This window comes from Poecilia reticulata, linkage group LG14, assembly GCF_000633615.1.
Source record: "Poecilia reticulata strain Guanapo linkage group LG14, Guppy_female_1.0+MT, whole genome shotgun sequence".
Lineage (NCBI taxonomy): Eukaryota > Metazoa > Chordata > Actinopteri > Cyprinodontiformes > Poeciliidae > Poecilia > Poecilia reticulata.
This window is the reverse complement of record NC_024344.1, coordinates 16,235,270-16,257,103: the sequence shown is the minus strand read 5'-3', so window position 1 is coordinate 16,257,103 and position 21,834 is coordinate 16,235,270. Positions and strand designations below refer to the sequence as shown.

The 21,834-nt window shown below is 39.1% G+C and overlaps 2 protein-coding genes across 4 annotated transcripts in view; one reads left to right on the top strand and one right to left on the bottom strand.

Annotated features, from left to right (window-relative positions):
- Positions 1–345: 345 nt before the first annotated feature.
- zswim7 (zinc finger, SWIM-type containing 7) lies at positions 346–15,930 on the top strand. Its single transcript, XM_008428059.2, has 5 exons — positions 346–519; positions 1,898–1,919; positions 3,175–3,277; positions 10,995–11,099; positions 15,241–15,930. The coding sequence occupies exons 1-5, from the start codon at positions 444–446 to the stop codon at positions 15,349–15,351; spliced, it is 417 nt and encodes a 138-aa protein (XP_008426281.1). The 5' UTR covers positions 346–443; the 3' UTR covers positions 15,352–15,930.
- Positions 15,636–21,834, bottom strand: part of adora2b (adenosine A2b receptor) — a 24,534-nt gene continuing 18,335 nt past the window's right edge. For all 3 annotated transcript variants that reach the window (XM_008428060.2, XM_008428061.2, XM_008428062.2), the window contains exon 3: positions 15,636–18,844. In XM_008428060.2, coding sequence (XP_008426282.1) covers positions 18,169–18,844 — 676 coding nt within the window. In that variant the 3' untranslated portion in view covers positions 15,636–18,168. The remainder of the gene's footprint in view (positions 18,845–21,834) is intronic.

Below are 21,834 nucleotides of genomic sequence, written 5' to 3'. Positions count from 1 at the left end.
GTTAGAATAGGATAAACAGACTGACAAATACATCTTATAAAAAGAAATCTCACCTTCATAAAGTATGCATGTCACCCCTTCACGTCACCGTCCATGAATAATAAGGTGAGTATTATCTTCTCCCAAAAGAAAAGCTACAAAAGAAAAATTTACTTTTATTCCAAACTCTTAAAAATTGATTTCCACGTTTTATTTTTATGTACTTGGTTAAATATTTTTCTTGCTCCTGGTTTATCGCCAAAAATAAGAGTAGCAATTGAATTTTGAAAGTTAAATCAACTTTATTAAAAAATATTAATTACCGTGCTTATTTGCGAAGGTGAAAATAACGTTTACTTTGAAAGGACTTCAGCACTTTGACACCGGAAGTCGTAATGTTATGGTCGCGCCTTATTGGCTGATGAAGAGCGGTAGTGCCAGAAACAAAAAAATATGTGGAAAAAATGCGGACGTTTTTACCTGCAGTAGCAGAGCAACTTTTCCGAGACATCCAGAAAATATACGAAGAGACGACGCAAAGTAAGAAAAGAGCGAGTGGTGATATTTGGGCCAAGACGACCGCTAGCTTGGTTGTTTTTAACGGAAAAGTGTCTTGAATTCTACGAACTAACAACGAGAAATACTAACTTCCTAGTTCCCGCTCTGTCTTGGCAGATTTCAATTATCGGATGTCTATAGCGACTTGCTATTTGCTTCAAATAAAATGAAAGTATTTTTACTCTGCTTGTGCAGTGAAAGAAATGTAGCCTTTGCTAATGCAGCACGGTAATGTAGTTAACTATTTGAGCTGTAGGGGGCACTGCTGTCTTAGAATTTGAACTGGATTTTAAGAGCCGTGAACAGAGTTTTGACATTGTTAGTAGGCCATAACCACCGATCTTCAGTACAAATCGGTTAACGTACCATATATCCACATAACAATGTTGACTTAATTTTTTTTTTTTCTGATAAGACTTAATGTGGTTTCTTAATTCATTCTAGTAGTTCTTGGAAAAAAATATTTCCCATCTTAATACAGTTCTTCTGTTATTTCTTTTTGCCAAACGTAAATATTTCAGATCATCAGAGAAATTTAATATTAGACAAAGATAACCTGAGTATGTATAAACATCTGTTTTTAGCTGAGGATTTCTTTTAAGAAAGCAAAGACTTTTTCACAGGGTCAGGTTGGTTTGGATAGCTCTTTTCAAACTTTGCATTGCAACTGTAATCCTTAGCATTAACAACTGGCATCATGCCTTTGCAAAAAGTGGAATTTGAAGCAGCAATGGAAGAATTGGTTTCCCAGATTGTGAAGGTTACTCACCCCACCCTGGTCCAAGAAATGTGTGTGGATATTTTCCCTTTCATCCCCATTTATTTTAAACGGAGGGAGCAACTTAAATTTGTTGCCCCGTTCTGAGTTAATTTTCTTGCTTGAAGACCTTTTCTTGATGCATTTTGTTGTTTCAACTGACTGTTCTCTTGTAGTTATGTCATTAATGTCTGCAAGTGCTCTCTTTTACTGCAGACTCATTTGCAAAATCAGACCTGTGCCTGTTGTTTGTTTTACACATATATCCTGATGTTATTTAACCTCGAAGGTAATCCGTAAAAATAAGAAGTAAGTCTTATTTTTTGCAACAATATAATTGCATATTTCAGGTATGTTTTGCTCAGGCAGAATGTGGAGCTGCTGAATAAAAAAAACGTTTGGCAGCGTGCCTTTCCTTTGCCACAGAGTAACACATTACCCAAGAGTAGTTGCATTTGATTGCAATGTTCCAGTTCCAGTGTGACGGCCAGAAGCAACAACCTGGAGTTAGATTATTGTCTCCTTTAAACAGTTCCTCAGTAAACTGGAATTATTTGTTACATTTTGAAATTGAGATTTTTTTTTTCTTTTTTCTTTTTGCAGTACCCGATGACCTACTTATTGCGTAAGTATCCACTTTCCTAATACATAGCACATTTGCTTCTGTCAAAGGTATTTATTTTGAGCTTGACAGCCATTTTTCTTCAGTTTTCTGTTTAAAATATCTGCGTGAGAATAGCATTAACATCAATCATCCGGTGTGATCCGAGCGGTGATGGAAAGGGTGCTCGGGTTGAGTTACGGTGAACTGCTAAACCACACCAAGGAGAATGAACAGGGCATTTTTATGGCTCGGATTTGCCCCACGTGACGTGGAGACAGAGACACGGTGCTGGCCTGTGTGTTGACGGAAACGTTTCCTGGCCTGGTGGTCTGAGCTGCTGTCAGTGAGGGCCGTTCCCTGTCTGCGCAACACTTTCACATCCTGTTTGTTCATCAGGAAGTTTCCAGTTTAGGGGCTCACGCTGTGGAAAATCTTTTGTTTTGTGAAATTTGTCAGAAAGTTGAGGTTTCGCTCCACGTTTGTCTTTTCACAAATTAGCGACTACTTACAAAATGTGGTTACATTGTTTCTATTTTCATTTCTATAGATTGTATATATTTTTTTATTTTTCGTGGTTTGCAGGCTTAAAAACATACAAACAAAACAAACTCGGTTTCACTTTCACCCTCTATCCCCCATCCCCCCAAAAAAGGGACCAAAAATCCTCTGTTGGCTAAAATCTTTTCTGCTTGACGGGCCCTGATTGTTGACCACTTGGTACCAAACTCAATGTGATTCATTGGTTCATTTAAGCTGCAAGAGAGCGAGAGAGAGCAAGACTTTCAAAAAGCAAATAGTGGGAAGCAGAACAACCAAGTTTACAACAAAGCTACTCGAGTTTTATCCATTTGAGCCTTTGAAATGTCAAAGTGAACAATACCAATAGATAATACATATGATTGAATTTTAAATAATTTCGTTGAACTTCGCTCCAGAACCGCACAGCATTCTGGGGGATGTAGGCAGAAGAAGTCGCTCCCTTGGTGGCATCAACTAACTCACCCTGTCTTTGGTTACCTAGCAGCAGCCTGTTGTGTAACTTGTACAGCAGCAGTTTTGTGTTTCGCCACCGTGCATGCTCTGCGATCAGAACATCTAAATAAAAATGTTCTTGAATTATCAATGAATTACAAATAGCAAATTATTTTTGATCGACTAATCCTTGGAGCTCGTATTTGCTTATAACTTTGAATCATGCACCAAGATTGAACCTGTGAGATCTCTGCCTTTATTGGTTTCCCTCAGCTCTCACCCTGCCTTCCTCTCGTCTTCGCAGGCTGAAGTTTGTCTTCGGGACTTGTGCGCTGCAGGCGTTGGACCTGGTTGACCAGCGCTCCGTCACGTGTCTGTCCTCTCCCAGCGGTCGAAAAGCCTTCCAGGTCTGTTAAGTAGCTGTCAACGTTGCACGTTTTGCAGTCAGGAGTCCCCCGTTTGCACAGCTGACAATCTCTATAAACTCCAGAGTGTTGAACTGCAAGGTACAACAGAGCAACTTCCATATATGAGCCGCATGATTGCTGTTTATGAATTTGGTTCTTCTGTCAACAGTATCACAAGACTTTCCGGGTTGAGTAACAGTCGTATAAAGTTGGTTTATTTTTCAAGCGGGGGTGGCGCGTTCAGGGTGAGGTGTAGTGTTTTCTCATGCATGTCTCTTTTGTTTGCTGCGTCCTCTGTCTGACCTCTGGAACAGCTGGATTTTATACTGAGATTCAATTACTTCTTGGGGGATTTAGAAAAGCTTTCCTATAAACAAAAACAAATTGTTCTCCAGGATTTCTCTACATTTTGCTGCATTCCTTTCACCTTCTACCTTGGCCTACCACTGAGAAGCACCGCCACAGCATGACGCTGCACCCACCATGTTTCACAGTTTGGCTGATACGTTTGTGGTGATGTGCAGTATTCGGTGCCTGCTAAGAATAGCATGGAGACAATTTCCTGTCTCGTATGACAATAGACAGCAGTTAAATTTTTGCTAGTAAGCCTGTTTTGCTTGGTATCAATCTAACTGTAAAGATGTTTATGCTAAGTGGTGCAGGGCTGCAGCTAATTAATCTATTGATTATTCTGACACTTAGATAAGTGGTTAAATTAAGCTGTTTTTTTTTTTTGTTTTGTTTTAAAGGTTTTGTTGGCTCTAGTGGCCTTTATTTGAAAGTAGTTTGACAGGAAATAGGGTTATAAGAGACGGGGAAGACATGCGGCAAATGTCACCAGGCCGGGAATCGAACCTGTGACCACCGGCATGAAGACTAAGGCCTCAATACATGGGTTGTGCTTCACCCCTGCACCACCACAGCACCCAAAAATGAAGCTGTTTTTAAGACTTTTTATACAGTTTTAGAAATGCATTAATAGATGCTAATAAATCATTCACTTACTGTTTTAAATAAGAGATGAATGTAAAAGGTGTTTAATAGATTTTTTTTTACAGGATTTGAACCAATATAGCTAAAACTTTACCACTTGAGGAGTTCTAGGTAGAACACATTTACAGACAAAGACGGTTTTTCTTAAATCCAAAACATACATAGACTTTTCTACAGTTTTTGTCTAATTACTATGAGTCTGTTGCTCTTTAAGGAAATTGTCTTTTTTTGAGTCTGTATATTTCAGTTAAAGATCAACTGACTACGAAATTAGTTGACAAGTATTTCAATAATTGATTCATCATAATTAATCGTTTCAGCCCTACAGTAGCGTATTACAGAAACTCTAAAGCACAAAAAGAAAAGGACTGGGTTTTAAAAACTAAATCCTGGAAATAACTAAAAATAAATCCAACAGAAGGTCTGAACACATTTATCAAATCAAGAAGTTGGAGTCCGGATGTTATCTATTTCTCTAAATCCAGGATTGCCACAGAATTTCTCAGACAAACAAACCCGTCATCTTTACTGAGTCATGCCGTCTGCGCGTCAGACGGGTGTAAAGTTACTTGTGGTGGGAGAATCGACGTTCTGCACACAGTTTGTGGTCATTGTGTCCCGGTTTTCCGGTAAACTCCTTCAGACTGAAATAAAAATAGTTTTATAAAGGGAGCCGTTTTATGACAATGAAGCCGAACAGGAACGTGGTTCTGTTGGGATAGTTTCACCTCTGCTCTTGAATTGTGATTGTTTCGTGTGATTTCCCTCAAGGCTGGTTGATATTTGCTGTCCAGCACCCTGTAGGGCCAAATAAAAAAAATAAAATCCCTTTTCTTTACAAAAGAAACCACTGAAAATGACTTTCCTTTTTGCTTTTTCACCAACATTATGTCATAGTATTTCTGAAACCAAACTTTTATTGCGCTCTGTTTTATTCCTGAATGTGAGGACAGTTGAAACCAGAAGTTTACATGCACAAAATAAGAGACTCTTACATCTTTCTTCTCACTGTCTGAAGTTAGACCAGACCAAACTTCTTTTTTCAGGTCAGTGGAAATAACTGAGAAGTGGAAATAACTTCTCTCCAAAGTTATTTCCACTTTCTAAAAATATATTATTTCTCTCATAATTGAGAGAAATAATATAGTAGAGATGTATTAATGTCGCCAAAATCAGAAGTTTGCGTACATTTCCTCCTATTGGGTTTCCTTCCACATGTGTCAAACTCGAGGCTCGGGGGCCAAATCTGACCCAACACAACTATTTATGTGGCCCTCGAGCCTTCAAGATAACAGTCATGTGCTTTAATACTATTTTCTCAATTAAATAAAAGCAGTTTTTACCTTAGTACTGCCAAGTTGCATTAATGTGAAAAGATGTTTGATATTAGTTTTAAAAAGTACTCATCAGGTGCCATTTTATCAATGTATTCTGCCACAACCTGTCCTTTGAGGACATTTGTGATGTCAATTCGGCCCGAAATGAGAATGAGTTTGACTCTCCTGCTGTAGAGGACTGAGATCAGGACTTTGTGATGGTCACACACAAAGTCCTAAACCCACTTTGTAAACACTTTGGCTCATTGTCAGTGTGGAGACCAATCTCTGCCCAGGCTTTAACTTCCTGGCTGTTGTCTGTAGATCAGTGGTGTCAGACTCGTTTTCATTTTGGGCCAAATCAAGATCATGAATGCTCTTAAAGGGCCAGCTGTGCCAGAATGTATCGATAAAACCCGTTCACAAACTGTTAAAATATCAATGAATCCTTAAAATTAAATAATGTTATTGAACTTCTTTTCAGTCCCTCCAAGATTTTGTGGTTCTTTTTGTGATTTTTTGTTCTTTTTTTTTGCAGTAAAACTCAAAGTGTTTGTGGTACTAATGTGGAAATATTGGCGCTTAACTATGACTGTAAATGCGACTTTTTATTACTCGCCGTAGACATCAATTAAGGCCGAGGCAGCTGTTTAGTACAAGTAAAGTTTTGTAAATGTTTGAGAAAAATCAGTAATAAATGTTTCTTTTTAACTTGTTTAGACTTTTGCTGATTTATTTTCTTCTTCTATTTGACAGCCAGTCTTTTTATGCCTCCGTTTTTAGAGAAGCTTTATTAGGAGAGCAACATCTATTCAAAAAAACATGTTTATTGAGCCTAACTCGCTCTCCGGCTGTGTTGAGGTGAGTTTTAATGAGCCGCTGGAAGCGCCTCGGTGAGCGGGTGAAAACGGCTCTTTGACGACCCGGGGTTGTGCTCTGACAGCTCTGATCTTTTAAGCTGGACTATGGGATGTGTGTTTCAGCTCAGGGTACATCGTCTTCACACCGCGCTCTGACTTAGGAAGCTGCATTGAACTTTTAGCAAATAAATCTCAACTGCGACATTTTGAAGAACTTTGCTTCTCCCTTAAAAAAGAAAAAAGCCGCCTTCAATTAGTCATCCTGAAGATTTCCACTTGGATTAAAAGAGGATGAGAGAGCTGAGTGATATGCGTTTGTACGTTACTGAATCGAGATGACGAATGAAGCAGGGTTTTTTTGTAGCTTCCCGTAAATATGCCATATATATTTTTCCCGTATCTACTGGATTCTACTGGATTTCTCATGTTGTGGTTGTTCTCTCTCAGTCTCTTTCCGCTGAAGGGAGGAATTACTCATGAGAACTTGGCATTTCACCACTGGGATCTTCACCTTATCTCATTCCTAACATCCACTGACCTTTACATAAGGGATGATGCACTGATGTCTGCAGGGGAGCAAAAGTATGAACAGAAACACCGACTGTGTGGTGTTATTAAAACATCTCAAATGAAGCAGAACACAAAAATTTAAGCAGATGAAAACAAGTTACTTTTTTATATTTTGTAACCTTATTACTTTCAGTCCAAATGAATACATCAAAATGATAGTTTTCTTTTTTTTGTTTTAATCAAATTGGCTTTGGAGTAATCAAACTTCAGGTCTCGGTTTCCATTTTCATCACAATTTTTTTTATTTTCCATATCCATTTCTTTTTGTTGGTCAGTACTTCCACCCACACACTTTTCATTGGCTAAATAAAGGAAGTAAAAGTAAGGCCACAATTTCGAAGGCATGTTTTGATAATTTTCTGCGTTTTTCTTTCTGTTCAAAAAGTTGAATGAGAACTCTTCAGTTCTTAATTTAAGATGGTAATTATTAATGAAACTCATGTTTGGTGTGTCCGTCAAAATGACCAAGTCATGAATTAATCCAAGTTTCATCTTATGAAAGAAAATGAACTGTGTAGCATTCAGAATCTGATGGCTGATAGGATCTGAACTATTACACTGGTGTTACTTTTATAGACATGTGACAGCTCAAAGATGCAGAAAGGAAAAACAATTAATAGCTATAACATGCAGCACTTTGGACATCCATCATTTGATATATGCTTTTAGCATTTAATTGATGCTTAATAAGGTAAATGACATGATTTATGCTGTTGGATATCAGAAAAATCATGTTAATTGCAATTATTTTGAAGGGCTCTTAGTCTGTCAGATGTTTGAAATGGAGAAATATGCAACAAAAGGCAATAATTCAGGCAAAAGCTGTCAAAGGGTTATGGGGATACGTGTGAAACACTAAACTTGGATTAATGCACAACAATCCAGTGAGGAAGACGTCAAGAGAAAAGTCGTCTAAGAGAAGTTACTAGAAGATTTAACAGACCAGCTCTAGGATATAAAAAAAACACACACAATTTTGCAGTTGTGTTTCCATTAAATAAGAAAGGCAGTTAAAATCACACATGAATCAGTTTGTTTACACTGTAAGTCATTAAAAACATGCTGTGCCATCATCATCCTACCACTTCCTGTCATCTTCGTCTTTTCCATCAGTAGTAACATCCTGTTGTTGATCACGTGACTTGTGTGATGCAAAAAAAAAAGTTTCCGTTGCAGTTTTGCAAAATACACAAATTTCTGTACAGCAAAAAATTGTGAGTTTCCATTAAGCAAATTTATTTTCCTAATTCTCATCTGCGAAATTTAATAGTCACTGGAAACATAACAAGTGACAAATTAACACTTGTGCTAAAACAATAAATTTAAAAATTAAAGTTCTTGCATCATCCATACAAACTTTCTGCTTTGGTTCTGACTAACATAGATTTTTGTTAGTTCCAGTTTCATAAAGTTAAGCTGGTACAGTCCAACTCTGACTGTAATTAACCACAGCACAGAATGACGGCTTGTTAGAGTATCAAGGAAATAATCCAGCCCTAATCTACAAATTTAACAAGAAATGTTTAGATTTGGGCTATGAACGTTTGCTCCTTGACTGTTACAATTACAGAAACTTTCCTGACCTTTTAACCTTTCAAACACCAGAGTGAAGGTCAAAGATGTTTTTCTTCTCTGCGGTTAGCATCCTCTGCAACTATTTTTAGCAGTTATTTTAACAACTCTGTCATAGTTGCTAAACTTGGGTGCTATCGCAGTCATTCATCCAGCAGCCCGTCGTGTTTTTGAGTTAAAAAATGTTTAAAGTTGACAGGAAATTTGAAATTATCACTTGACAATCATGTGTTATTAAAAGATTGGACCATCAACACCTGAACATCAACTAAAAAGTCTTAAATAAATAAGCAATACTTAGGCTGGTGGAGGCACAATTAAAGCCTGGTGACCTGCCAGGCTTGTAATACCCCGGGGGAGACCGTGCATTAAATGTTAAAGCACTTTTTATAAGTCAACATAAATGCATCTGATCAGATGAAAGGTGATGCACAGATGCAGAATGATCGCATGCGGTTGTGATATTCCAGGGTTTTATTGCGTCAGAAGCAGTCAGCTCTGTCGGCTCCTGGTTGGCTTCCTTTCAGTGCTAACTCTCTCTCTGTCTTTTTCTCTCTCTATCTCTCTTCCTGTTTTCCTACCACTACATGTCAGATTTTGATGTATTGTGTTTACCAAACAAACATATATCCATGTCTGCATGTTACTGTATCCTTTGATGATATTAGCTGCCAGTGCTGCTGTGTGAGCTCCAGCAGAGCCACATTTCTTTGACGCCAACAGAAAACAAAAAGGGCCCGAGTGTGAGCTGCTTCTTAATCAGCCTAACTCTTTAGAAAGTCCTTGGTTTAGTTACCACAGTGTTCCTTCCTCATCCCAGTATTCATGGTGCTTTATTTGTCTTCCTCAAGCTGCATTGAGTCCAGGCAATTTTCTCTTCTGTGCCTTTTTTCTAATGAAGCGTCGTACTGAACAAATGAGCTGTTTTTTTACTTTGGGAGATCATAGGGGAAGGTAATGAATTATATCTCAGCAGAATAATGGTGCCAAGTCTGAGAGACATTAGTTATTGTGCTGTGTCATGCTAATTTGCCAATGTGATGTTCCCGCGCGCCCTCACAAGCATGAGAGAGGAGCTTAAATCACTGTCCAAAGCTGGGAGGGGATGCCGACACCGCGGACACGACGCTCCGTCACCCAGGGCCATTAGACATCCCACACAGCTCCTTTAAAAATACATGACTTCTGCTCCCGCTCTTCTAAATAACTCGTAGGAAATGAAAAAATGGTAGCAAGATTACCTTAGATCATAACTTTTTCATAGTGGGGAATACTCGAAATGAGCTCCTGAGAGAGAAAAGAATAGTTAAAATGCCTGTGTTTATCGAATATTATTAGAGTAAATACAAAATGTGGCTTTTAAATGGTTATTTAGTTTATAAAAGGAAGCAAATCTATCCAAATCAACCCTGCACTGCGTGAAAATATAACTACCGTCTCCTAGGACAAACCACACCAAGGTTTTAATACTGCCACAAGGTTAGAATCAATAATCACTTGAATACTTGAATAGATCCAAAGACATTTTGTAGAAAACAAAATAATTGAAAAGCCACCTCCAAGTCCAGTAACATCTATTACCCACAAAGAAAAACATTGGAACAGAACCTCTTTATGAGACATAGAGCCATAGAAAAATAGATAATGTCTTCAAAGGCTTCCTCGAATTTGTTGTGATACAGACTGCTACAGGAGATCATTCCTGCAAACAGCCATCACCGCCTACAATAACTCTTTAAATAAATGAGTTACAACATTTAATTTCCCTTTGGGATCAATGAAGTATTTTTTTAAATTAGAATTGGACAGTGAAAGTGGCCGATCTCCAAATTTATTCCTGGAATGAGCAGCATTCCAAGAATAACACATTCTGTTTCAGAACCCAGAACAAAATTTAAAGCTCTGTAGGCCTCGCTTGCCTTAAGGTCAGAGTTCACAGTTCAACAAAAAAAAAGAACGATACGGGGCATGAATGGCATCATTTAGAGACAAAAACCAAACCTGATGATTAAGAACACAAAGTCCTGTCTCACATTTACCAAAATATGTCTTGATGACTACCAAGACTTTTTTGGGAAATGTTCTTTTTTGAAGGAGTTGTCTGCAGTTTAATTCAATGTTTCTCTGCTCATTAGAGGACTTAAAATATAGAAGTGTTGTTTTCACTGCTACCGTAAATAATGATGTTTTCACTCTTGTTTGTTTTTTAAGTTTGCAGAGATAAAGAGTCGGTAATTAGAATCGAGGGATAAAAATCTGTAATTCTACCCTCTAGTGAAACTAATGTGTGCTGATATAAACATTTGTGATCGCTGCCAGACTCCTGGCACATAATAAACCCACAGCAGAAGAATTTACATCAGTGCTCTGTCTTGTAATAATCTAGTTTGCATGAATCGTTTGCAGGTCATTGGAGGCTCAGGCCGTTTGTACACTTGCTTCTTGTCCTGTCACTACTGTCCCTGCCCGGCGTTCACCTATACCGTTCTACGCAGAAACCAAGGTCTGCTGGTGAGTCTCCCAGAACCTGGTTCCATATAAGCTGTGTCCCTATTTAGGTCATTTAAAGCTGCAGCATGTTTTTCCATATTTGCTAAAACTCTCTCTATGTTGTGACAGTGCAACATGACGGATAATCAGTGAAAAAATCAAGGTCATCCTCCTTTTGCTACTATTGCTGTATGAAGAAATGCAAGGCTCCCTGTGAAAAATAACCAATCAGAGCCAAAAGGAGGGTCTTAGCGCTATGAATCACACTCATGTAAGCGCTGCTCAATGTGCTAATGGTGGAGAAACAACTTGGTGTTCCAGGAAAACTGTTTATTCGCCATTATTGGTGTCTATGTTAACTAGCCTTAGCATTCATAGCAGCCTCTGTTGGGGTAAAGCAGGTTTTTTTTTTTTTTGCAATTTCACATCTGATATCAGTCAGCTCATCATTGTCGCTGCTTAACTACATTCCAATCAGGGCTTTCATAGCAAACCTTCAAACACAAAAGTGTTTCATCTGTCCAGTCTTTGTAAAATTACTCTAATTTATTGTTTTTATAGTTAATCCTCCAACAAGGATGAAAACTTAATTTCCATATGTGTTGACTAATTTTAGGTCCAACTGAAAATGAAAGCCGAGATGAGAAATTTTAAACAAGAATATATATATAAGCTTCAACTCGCATTCGAACGTGGGCGCTACGTTCACAATCTGAGGTTTTTCATGTTTCAAAGCAGATGTGACCTAAAACACCATAAGAGGATCATGAAAAACTCTAAATCAGTTTGAGAAAACTAAAGTTAAAGAGTCTTTTTAGGGGATTTTATTAAGGAAATAGCGAACAAACTTGCTTTATTAATGGAAACAATTAAGGGTGCACCGATTTATCGGTGCCAATTTCCTTCATTTTGGAAGATTTAGTGATCGGACGATTTTTTTACATATGAAGCCAATCTTATCCACCGATGTTATCAACCTCGGCAAAGGTCTAAAAATCATCCCTGTGCTTTCCTTTTCTCTTGTGGGAGAGCTTTGACTGACAAACCCGCCGACCAGGTCATGTCTGCACATTTACAGCTAACAATAGTCACCCCATTGTTGCCGATTCAGCATCTTTCTTGATATATCGAGCAACATTTTAGATATAATGGTATCGGCCAAAATCGGAATCGGTAAGTTAGGCTCTTTAAAAGATCGGTAATAGGCGATCAGTCAGAAAACTGCAATCGGTGCAGCCCAAGTAGCAATCAGTCCTGCTCTTTCCACACCTTTCTTGGAATAAAATCAACTTACAAAATCTTGTCTTAAGCAAAATGTTTCAACAATGAAACGACCTGAGTTTCCTGTTTCTCAATAGGAAACTAGCATGGCTTTAAAGACAATAAGCAGAACGTTTTCCGAGCTCCTCAGGAATCGTGTACTCAAGTTAAAGTTTGGACTTTATTAGACCAGATCGGTTTTGCTGATGATATTCAATGTTCATTGCTTCATGTAAAAAGACACGATTTTTAAACGAACTGCAACTCTTGCACCGTTTTAATCTTTTGTCCTTTAAATGTAGAGCTGCAGCTGATAATTATTTTAGCTATCAATTATTTTGATGATTAATCAGTTGATCTGATTTTAAAAAATTGGCACATTCTGCCAATTTTTCTTTTAAGATTTTTTTATGTAATATTAGAAGTTCATTAAAAGATGCAAAGAAACAAATAATACAATTCCTTTTTCAAATGAGATAATTGAACTGCCTAAAATGCACAAACTTCTTTTTTTTTTTATCTCTAATGCACAAAGTAAAAAAAATGTATCCAGTTTTGGCCTCATTAATACTCTGAGTATGTTTTTTTTGTTGCTGTTTTTTAAATCTGCACATTCCAGTTAACGATTAACGATTACTTTGACAATTATTTCTAATAGATTAATACAAATCATTTCAGCCCTACTTAAATGTATGTGTTACAAGATGTTCCAATGAAGGGCCAGTTCACTAACCTATAGTCCTTAAAGAAAGCCCTGTACTGCTGTAGAGGAACTTTAGACGTATCAGAGTTCACATCACCTCGTCGTACATCGTGTACTTTCCAGCGACGCTTGGAGACATGCAACCCGTTTCACAGCCGTTGTGTCTTCTCAGTCGAGCGTGCATCTCTGAGAAGAAAAATAAAAAACAAAAAACACTTTGCCCCGCCAAGTGAGACAAAGCACACTGCGGTGTGTGTGCACAGATGTGTTGTGGTCAGGTTGTATTTTCGTCTGGTCACTGATGGGTGTCTCCCCTTCGGTCTCTCCCTAAATATCTTGAAACAAACAAGCTCGGCTCCTTCTCTGACTGCGCGGCTGATTTGTCTCCCTGGAGGATGCAGCTAAAATCAGTGTGAGAAACGGAGAGCTGCAGCAGACCATGGAGACTCCCAATGAGCAACACTGATGCACAACACACGCAACAAAGTAAAATGACTTTCACAGTCACAGGGAAGTGCATCAGTTTCTTGCAGAGTCTTATAAAAGGGCCTTCATGCATGATTTTCAGCAGCTGGAGTCCATTCAGGGAATATGTAGGCTCAAACTTGGCTCAGTGCAAGATGGACCAGGTCCATTTTGTTTCAAAAAGTGGGTCAGAGGATAAATAACTGAGCTGCAACTGCAAAATGTGTTGCCTTTCCCATACAAGCAGCAGACTGCCTTCAGCAGAAACAAAACTCTGTGTCTACTGGATATTTAGAGGTGCTTTGTGATAATGATAAAGATCAAGTTAAAAATGAAACTATTCTTATTTTTTTAAGTAACTGCATGGTTGTGAATGCATGGCACAGCATTTATAGTGAACACAAACACAAATATTCAATAAATAAATTCCCATTTAAGAGGACACCGCTTCATTAAAAAAAAAAAGTTAGATTTATATCACTAAACTGCACACAGTCAAAAATTCAAAAACACATTTAATCGTGTTTTTGAATTTTCTGATTTATTGATGCTCTCACGGAACAAACTGGATAAAATAGCTAAATAGATAAATAAAAATTCTCATAAGAAATTTTTTACAGCTTGATAAACGATACAATAAATGCCCACCCCTAATAAATAATTTTAGTGTTGTGGAAAACTGAAGTAGTTTGAAAATCAGACACATTGGAGCATATTAAAACTGAACCGAATGTTTTGCCTAATTTCTGATCTCAGTTTTTATCTAAGTATTGTTCTGCAGATATCAACTCTAGTATTTGTTGATCTTTGAAAAACTTTCAGAAGATATAAGATCCACATTTGTTATCTTTTGTCAAGCAGTCATTGGTTATGATAGAACAAAAGACGATTGAATGCCTGGTGTGTGAGTCGCTACTTATTTAAATTGAAATAAATGACAAATATAAGAAAAATTAAGCAAATACCATTGTTAGCATTGCTAACTGTAACTTCCCATAAGACTACCAACGTTTCCAAATACAGCTTGTTCCATTAAAAACACTGATTGAGCAACTTTTATGTCCAGTTTTCAGCCTTCCCGTTTGCTGCTGACAGTCTTGCTTTCTCTCTCTCTCATGCAGCTTAAAATATCACATCTTTTAAACAGATTCCTATCTGTATGTGCTTCATTTTAAAAGAAAAAAAAAAGTACTAATGCTGAAAATAGCTACGTTTTTCACTCGTTAACACTTTAAACCCCAGAGTGTCGTTTCCACAACCTGCTAACGCTCGGGGTTTAAAACACTTAGTGACTGGAAAAAGATACATTTTTGAGTTTCCAAGTAGCTGGTCTTTGGTCAGAGTCTTTTCCAGTTTCCAGCTGATTTTTCCACGCCTCTGTATCCATAAAGATGTTTTAATACAAAGCTGCAAAATTGCTCACGATCCAGTAATTAAGCTACTGATATTACACGCTTCCAAAACTTAATAAAGTCTAATAACCCATGTCATCATTTACTCTGTAGATCTTGGTGCAGAACTTGATTAATATCTTAAATTAGCTGAGACTGGAGGATTCTCACAGGAATATTGGCAACAGTTGGCAACAAGAAGATCTCTGATGAGATCTTCTTGTTGGAATTACCGCCGACTGTCATTGCAGCTTCATATCCGTGACATTAATCATTTTTGCTTCCACCGTCCGTGGAATGAATTTGTCTTTTTGTTTTTTCTTTCTCTTTTCTTTCCTCTCAGTGCAAACACATCCTGGCCGTCTACCTGTGTCAGGCTATGGCTGTGACCCAACAGGAGAGCGTCTCTGACCAGCAGATGTCCGCGGTGCTGAGCGGGACCGGGGGCCCGTAGCAGCCCCACATGGCCGCCTCTCTGGCCTGCTGTATTTATCTGAAAGATAACAGATTCTACATTTTTTCTTTTTTTGAAATGTTCTTGATCTCAAATACTTACAGCTTTATTTTTAGTTGCTTTTTATCTGCAGCTCCATCAGTTATGGAGTGAGAGAACATCTGGACACCGAGGTCACTTCCAAACCATCTCACTGCACAGTCATGATTTTTTTTTTCTCACGCGCTGCTACTAAATATAAAATCGTCACTGCTTTAAAATGTGGGAATAAAATCCGACCTTACCAATATAAACATTGCCTTTATTAACAAAATAATTCACCATACATACAGTTTGCATCATGTTAAACAGTTGTGGTTTTGTGTTGAACGAATGAACTTTCGTCCAAAAGTTGGACATCAGCTTGACCACAGTGGAGGCATTTTTCCTGATTAGTAACAGGATGGCACACAGACAAATGGGTACTTGGGAATGAAAGGCAGGAATGTTGAACTTGCCATTGTTCGCATTACCTTTTAAAATAAGAAATCAAGGCAACAGTTTGACATCAAGCAGAAAGCCAGACAGCTACAGTACTTATTGTCACACATCAGTCAACAAAGACGATAAGATAACGCTACAGTGCAGTTACAGTATAGATGTCTCCTTTGGAATGTCCCCAAACGTTGCGACACTCCTGTGTTTTAGCCCTTGAAATCAGACGGAGGTGGAAATCAAGAAACGCAGAAAGACAGAGCAGCAGCATAGACCGAGGGCTCCACATCAGAGCACTTATTTTACACCAATGAAGCACACCAAAACAGGAAATTAAAATGTCAGTGCAATGCTCATTTGAATAGTGATGACTGTCAGGTGACCTTAACGCCTTCTGGTAGTTCATACATGGCGTGACTTTGCAGAAAGACCTTCTTTTGCAGCTTAAAAGCTTTTCTTTGAATTATAATAATGCCTCTATGTCTAAAAATATTTACTTTTCACAATCTCCCTCACTGGAATCTGGATTTACTAACCTGTTTTTGTTGGCACACATAACATTACTCGGCTGAGTTAAAGTTTGTCTTAAAGATTCAAATCGTTTGTTTTCCGAAATCAAATGGCTTGTGTCTGTTCCATCTGTGGTTTTTAAGATCGACTGTGGGCGAAGGTTTGAACTCTTATACCCAAAGCAATGACAGCTATGAAGTCTTATGCAAGCCACTAAAGGGACGTGTGACCAGAACCCGGTCGACGTGGAGTTACATAAAAGACTCTGATTTGAGGTGTCATTTTGCATGTCATGGTGAAGCAGCCAAAAAGGTTCGATGCCGACGCAAAATTAGTTTAAAGGGTACGATCCGTTCTCCACTTCCTGAGCTTACGCTTGAAGAAATGCGCATCACTGTAGGCGAGTTTTGCAGCTACGCCAACTTCAACCACTTAGCCATTTCCTGTGGAACACATACAAAGGTGAGTTTGGTTTTTAGTGGTTTCAGTAAGATGCACGGCGAAGAAAAGTGGCTTGTTTCTTGTTGTTCATCCTATAATAATAATTTAAAAAATTGTATTTTGAAAGTGAGATTCTGTTAAAAGGTTATAAGCAATCTTTGCAGTCCCTTAATTTAGTATAAATCCAGATTAGTTCGCCCCATAGGCTAAAGCTAACGGCTAGTCCGTTGGAGACTTTAATCATTTAAAAACAACTCTAGCATAAAATAATCTCAGTTGTTTTCTTCAAATACTATTTAGGAACAGTTACTCTGCTATTAAGGTTTCTGCTTTGAGGACTTAGCCGTGCTGTAACTGAAGCTCAGCATTGACTTGATGTTTTATAAATGTAAACTTTAACCTATATTGAGTGGATTCTATGTGCTGGAGGCCAGAAAGGAGGAATGGTAGAGGAGTCTACAGCCATCTCTCGGTAAGGATAATAAAATCAAAACATTCATAATTGGGTTTTATATAAATGACAAGTTAGGCTTAGAAGATTTCAAGGGCATTTAAAGTAGATGGAAAATCAAATTATCATTCATGCACGTCTCGATTTTAGATAAAACTTGTCTTGAAAATGTTTTGAATGCAATTTAATGAACTGTTAAGCAGAACCTCACAATTAAAAAAAAGAACTATACCGTCACTTTATTTGAATTTTTTAGCACTCTACAAACTCGGTGCTTATTTAAGGACCCATGAGGTCAGCTTGTCTGAGAAAACTATTGGGTACTGATGAATGATACGCAGAGATTCACACTTTCACCTCAACTGCTTCCTTCCGAATTAAATTCATAAATAAATCTAAGCTGAAGAAAATGTGTCCTCCTCTCAGCAAACAGATGAAGCAAAGATCTGTGAGCTGCAGAATACCCACAGGTAAGGAAAGCTACCGCTGTACCTTCCTTTAGCTCCACAAGTACAGATGTAGCCCACACACGCACACACTTACCTTTGTTTGATCAATACATTCTCAAAGACAAGGTCTTGTAATAAATAAATTATTTTAACACTGGCACTGAATGTCAAGAGTATAAAAAACAGCAGGGCACAAAAAGAGGAGTGTTTGTAGTTGGAACGGTGAATTCAGAACAATAAATAGCATCTTGAGTTTGGATCCTCACAGTCCTACAAATCCAGTTAGCTTCAACTATTTAAACAAAAATCCTTCAACAACAACAAAAAGTTATTTAAGACTTGTAGTTGAAAACTTCACAGACCCCCATCCCAACCCAATATGATTCATAAATAAAAGTCTACATTCAAGGTGGGATTGACATCGGTTCATCTTCACATTGTTCTGTAAACATTAGAAACCTCACGCCTTGACGTTGATGGAGTCCTCCGCCTCTATAGCAGAGGGTCGATGGTCACTGTGACCTCGTCTCTGTTGCGTCTGCTGCCGTTGGAGCTGAGGTAAAGCTCCTCCTTGCGGCACAGGACGTGCCGCACCAGGATTTTGCGGAAGGTGTTCCGGAAGTCCTGAATGCGGTAAGCGTAGATGATTGGGTTGATCGCGGAGTTGGCGTGAGACAGAATGATGGCCACGTACATGACAACTGGAGGCTTGTCCAGAGCGCCGTAAAACAGCGTGAGGCAGTTGAGGATGTGGACGGGCAGCCAGCAGACGGTGAAGAGTCCCACAATGATGGAGAGGGATTTAGCGGCCCGGATCTCCTTCTGCAGCAGGCTCTTGTTCTGGTTGTCGCCGTTGCCCACACACTTGAGCTCAATCTGCCTCAGCTGCTTCCTGGCCACGGTGAAGATCTTCACGTAGATGCCCAGCATTATGAGCAGCGGCACCAGCACGCACACGAAGAAGTTAAAGTACACCATGTACTGCATGTCCACCACGCTCTCAAAGTAACACTCTTTGCAGTCCGAGTTGTTGACCGAGCTGGAGTTGTCCCAACTCGAGTCCTTCATGTTCCACCCAAAGAAGGGAATGAGGCCGATGACAAAGGAGAGGATCCATAAAATGGCTATTATCTTCCTGGCGGTCTTCCCCGTCATCAACTCCTTGTACCTGGAGAAAACAGGGCACAGGTTAGTATTATTCACAAAGGTCACAGTGATCTCACAAAACACATTTTTATCCATAACTCACAATATCTTCAAAGGTCAAAGTCACGATGAGATCATACATTCCCTGATCAATGTTCAGCTTCGTGTTCGGGGGCAGAAGCAGAGACGGTCACCGTCGCTTTCTGTTTTTCTGAGAATCAGTGGAAAAAAAGTGAGCTGAAGGTGCAAATCTGCGCCAACAGCTTGAAGATGTGTCTGAACATGTGTGATGGTTTCGAATCTCGAGAAGGCTTTATGGAAAAATGCAAACTTTGTTTTGTGGAACAAGTTTTGCAAGGAAAACAATAGTCCAGGAGAATTGTTAATTGATGTTTTGTATGCAAAATCCTGCAAATGAATTTCGCTCTTGGCTTCATTTTCTGTTGCTTATGCAGAGACAAAAGCCAGCTCTGGCTTTATCAAACCAGGAAAGCACAGATAGAGATCTGCTGCAACAACATGAATCCAAACAGTCTTGTCTTGGTCATCGTCGACCAATCTGATCTTAACACTATAGGGAAAAATGAGGATAGCAACATGCTGCAGCAGCCTGAAAAACAGGGTTTAGTCTGCAGGTGATGCTTATCAAACAACACGGTTATCTAATCATGAACAAATATCATAAATAAAACTTCATATCTGATCTGCCTGAACAACGTCATAGAGCACTTTCTAAGGAATTGGAGGTCGACAATTCCACAGAGAAAAAGCTTGTTGGAAGGGAAATGAGGATTGCTGTCACTCTTCCCAGGAAGTTCCTCCTGAGGTCAGACTGTGAAAACTTCCGTTAGCATGTTAGATTTTACAAAAACACCAGACAGGTGCGGCCTGGTTTGAAGGGTTCTTTGGAAAAAAGAAAAAAAAAAAAATCAATGTGGCGGCACAGTTGAGACACCGTGTTTGGTACGATGGTAGTAAGTTGATGCTTTGGACTTATTTTGAATGCTGTGTTGCATTTTACCGCCGATGTCGGACTTGGTTCGCACTAAAGATAGCAGAGTTCCAGTTGTCGTACTCGGACAGGTCAGTGTTTCAAAATGGTGACACCCAAGAAGACATTGTTCGTAGTACATCTTACTAACATCGTTCTCTCAAGCAAACACCACTTTTAATTTGTTCAGAGTTGCTGACCGAAACATTGATTTTAGATGCACTCTTGTGTATCTTGTAAAATAAATATGTTTCCATCACAGATTGCCACTGTTACTGCCATAAAGAAATGCAAAGCTGGTCTTACCACTTTGCGAGGGAAGTCTGACTTCGGTTAACGTTCCAGTTGATTTCTCCGACTGGGAATTCAGAATTTCTGAGTTCTGACTACAAATGGGACACCGTGAGCTGCAGAACCGGGACTCTACAGTCATTGAATCAACCATGAGTTACACACCAAAGACTTTCTACAATCAAAACTGAACCAACTGGGCGTCTAAAGCTCAGCAGCAAATCTACAACAAACTCAAAGTGCTGCAGAAAACCAAAGTGTAGATCGCTAACAGATTAAAATTTTGGTTGCATTATCAGAGGGCTGAGCAAAACAGATGGCTACAGCTGAAATGCAATTCCTACTGACACTGCACAACAAGAAAAAGGGGGATACATGATAAACAGCTGTAAGGAAAATCTATAAATAGCTTAATGGAATCAAAGAACATGCTGTATTTTTCCATAAAGTATTTATTCTCCACAGACAGAATCTACATGCAGCCATGCTCCATGTGCCTCTGTAGGGTTAAAATGAAAGTAACAAGTCTCCTGCTTCTTTTATTCGTATATTAATGCATGCAGGTCTTGGTATGTGAACAGGAAGCAGGTGTTTTACATCTCCTCTTCTTTCAAATCTTAAGATTTGTGCTAAAATGCTCCCCGGGGTTTCAAAGTGATAACACGCATCAAAACACGACCAACAACTTGCAGTTGGTTTCTCATAAAAACCCTCCCTGGCTGAAACATGAAGCCAAAAGCAGCAGCTGCACATCAGGGCCGCATGTAGGGAAGCTGGGTGAATCATTTTGGGTTCTGTCTTGACCGTCCCGATCACGTGAACCACGCTGGGAGCCCAACATGCCTTTTCCTCAAAGTGATTCAATGGCACAGCCGCACACTAATGACTCACGAGGACGGCTGACAGGGACACGCTTCCAAACACAGGGGTCAGTCTGAGCTGGAGGTGTCACATGTAGTATGTCTGGGCTTGAGAGCTGCACACTGAATAGGGAAGAACACGGCTCTTTTCTTGGCTAACACTGAGGAGAGCTCTGAAAGGATCAGGCATTATGACTGCTGTGTGTCTGCAGACAACAGAAGAGGCCTATTTCATTAATGTGGCACACTGCAAAAACACACAATTTAATTTTTTTTGTTGTCTATTTTCTGTTGAAAATATCTCAGTACACTTAAAGTAAGAGAAAACAAACTGACTGGTAACCTTTCAGCTAGATATAGTGGCTTGTTTTAGGCCAATAATTAATTAATATCGATGAAAACATGATGACGTGTTATCGAAAACATGTCTGAGTATGGGAAGAGATGCTGATACGACTGGTCCGATATTTATATCTATCGGTCCTGACGTTGAAAAGAATTAATCTGGTATTGGTGACAATGTGTCCGATCCATAACGGCAGATCTAATCAGTCAAATTCTATGCTTTGTGCTCTTTATTGTAATGGTGACATGTGCCTGTTTTTGTTTTGACTCCATCCATGTCGTGTCCCTCATCTCCCTGATTCCCTGCAGCTGTGCCGCTCCCTGATTGCTCCCCTTCTTAAGYCTCCCTCCGCWACCYGCACACTGCCAGATTATCGAACGCTTTCAGCAAGTAGTTTCTAGCTCTTCATCCACGCCCTGTGTATTACTGCCTCGCTCTTGCCCTTTGGATTTTCCCCTTTTGCCTTCCCTTGTTGGACTACTGTTTTTGCCTACCCGGATCTCGACCCTAGCCTGTTCTCTGAC

Excerpts from the sequence above, each read along its gene's own strand:
- zswim7 (XM_008428059.2), top strand. The coding sequence starts at position 444 with ATGCGGACGTTTTTACCTGCAGTAGCAGAGCAACTTTTCCGAGACATC. Across the intron at positions 1,920-3,174 it reads CCCGATGACCTACTTATTGC|GCTGAAGTTTGTCTTCGGGA; the intron begins GTAAGTATCCAC and ends TCGTCTTCGCAG. Across the intron at positions 3,278-10,994 it reads GCGGTCGAAAAGCCTTCCAG|GTCATTGGAGGCTCAGGCCG; the intron begins GTCTGTTAAGTA and ends AATCGTTTGCAG.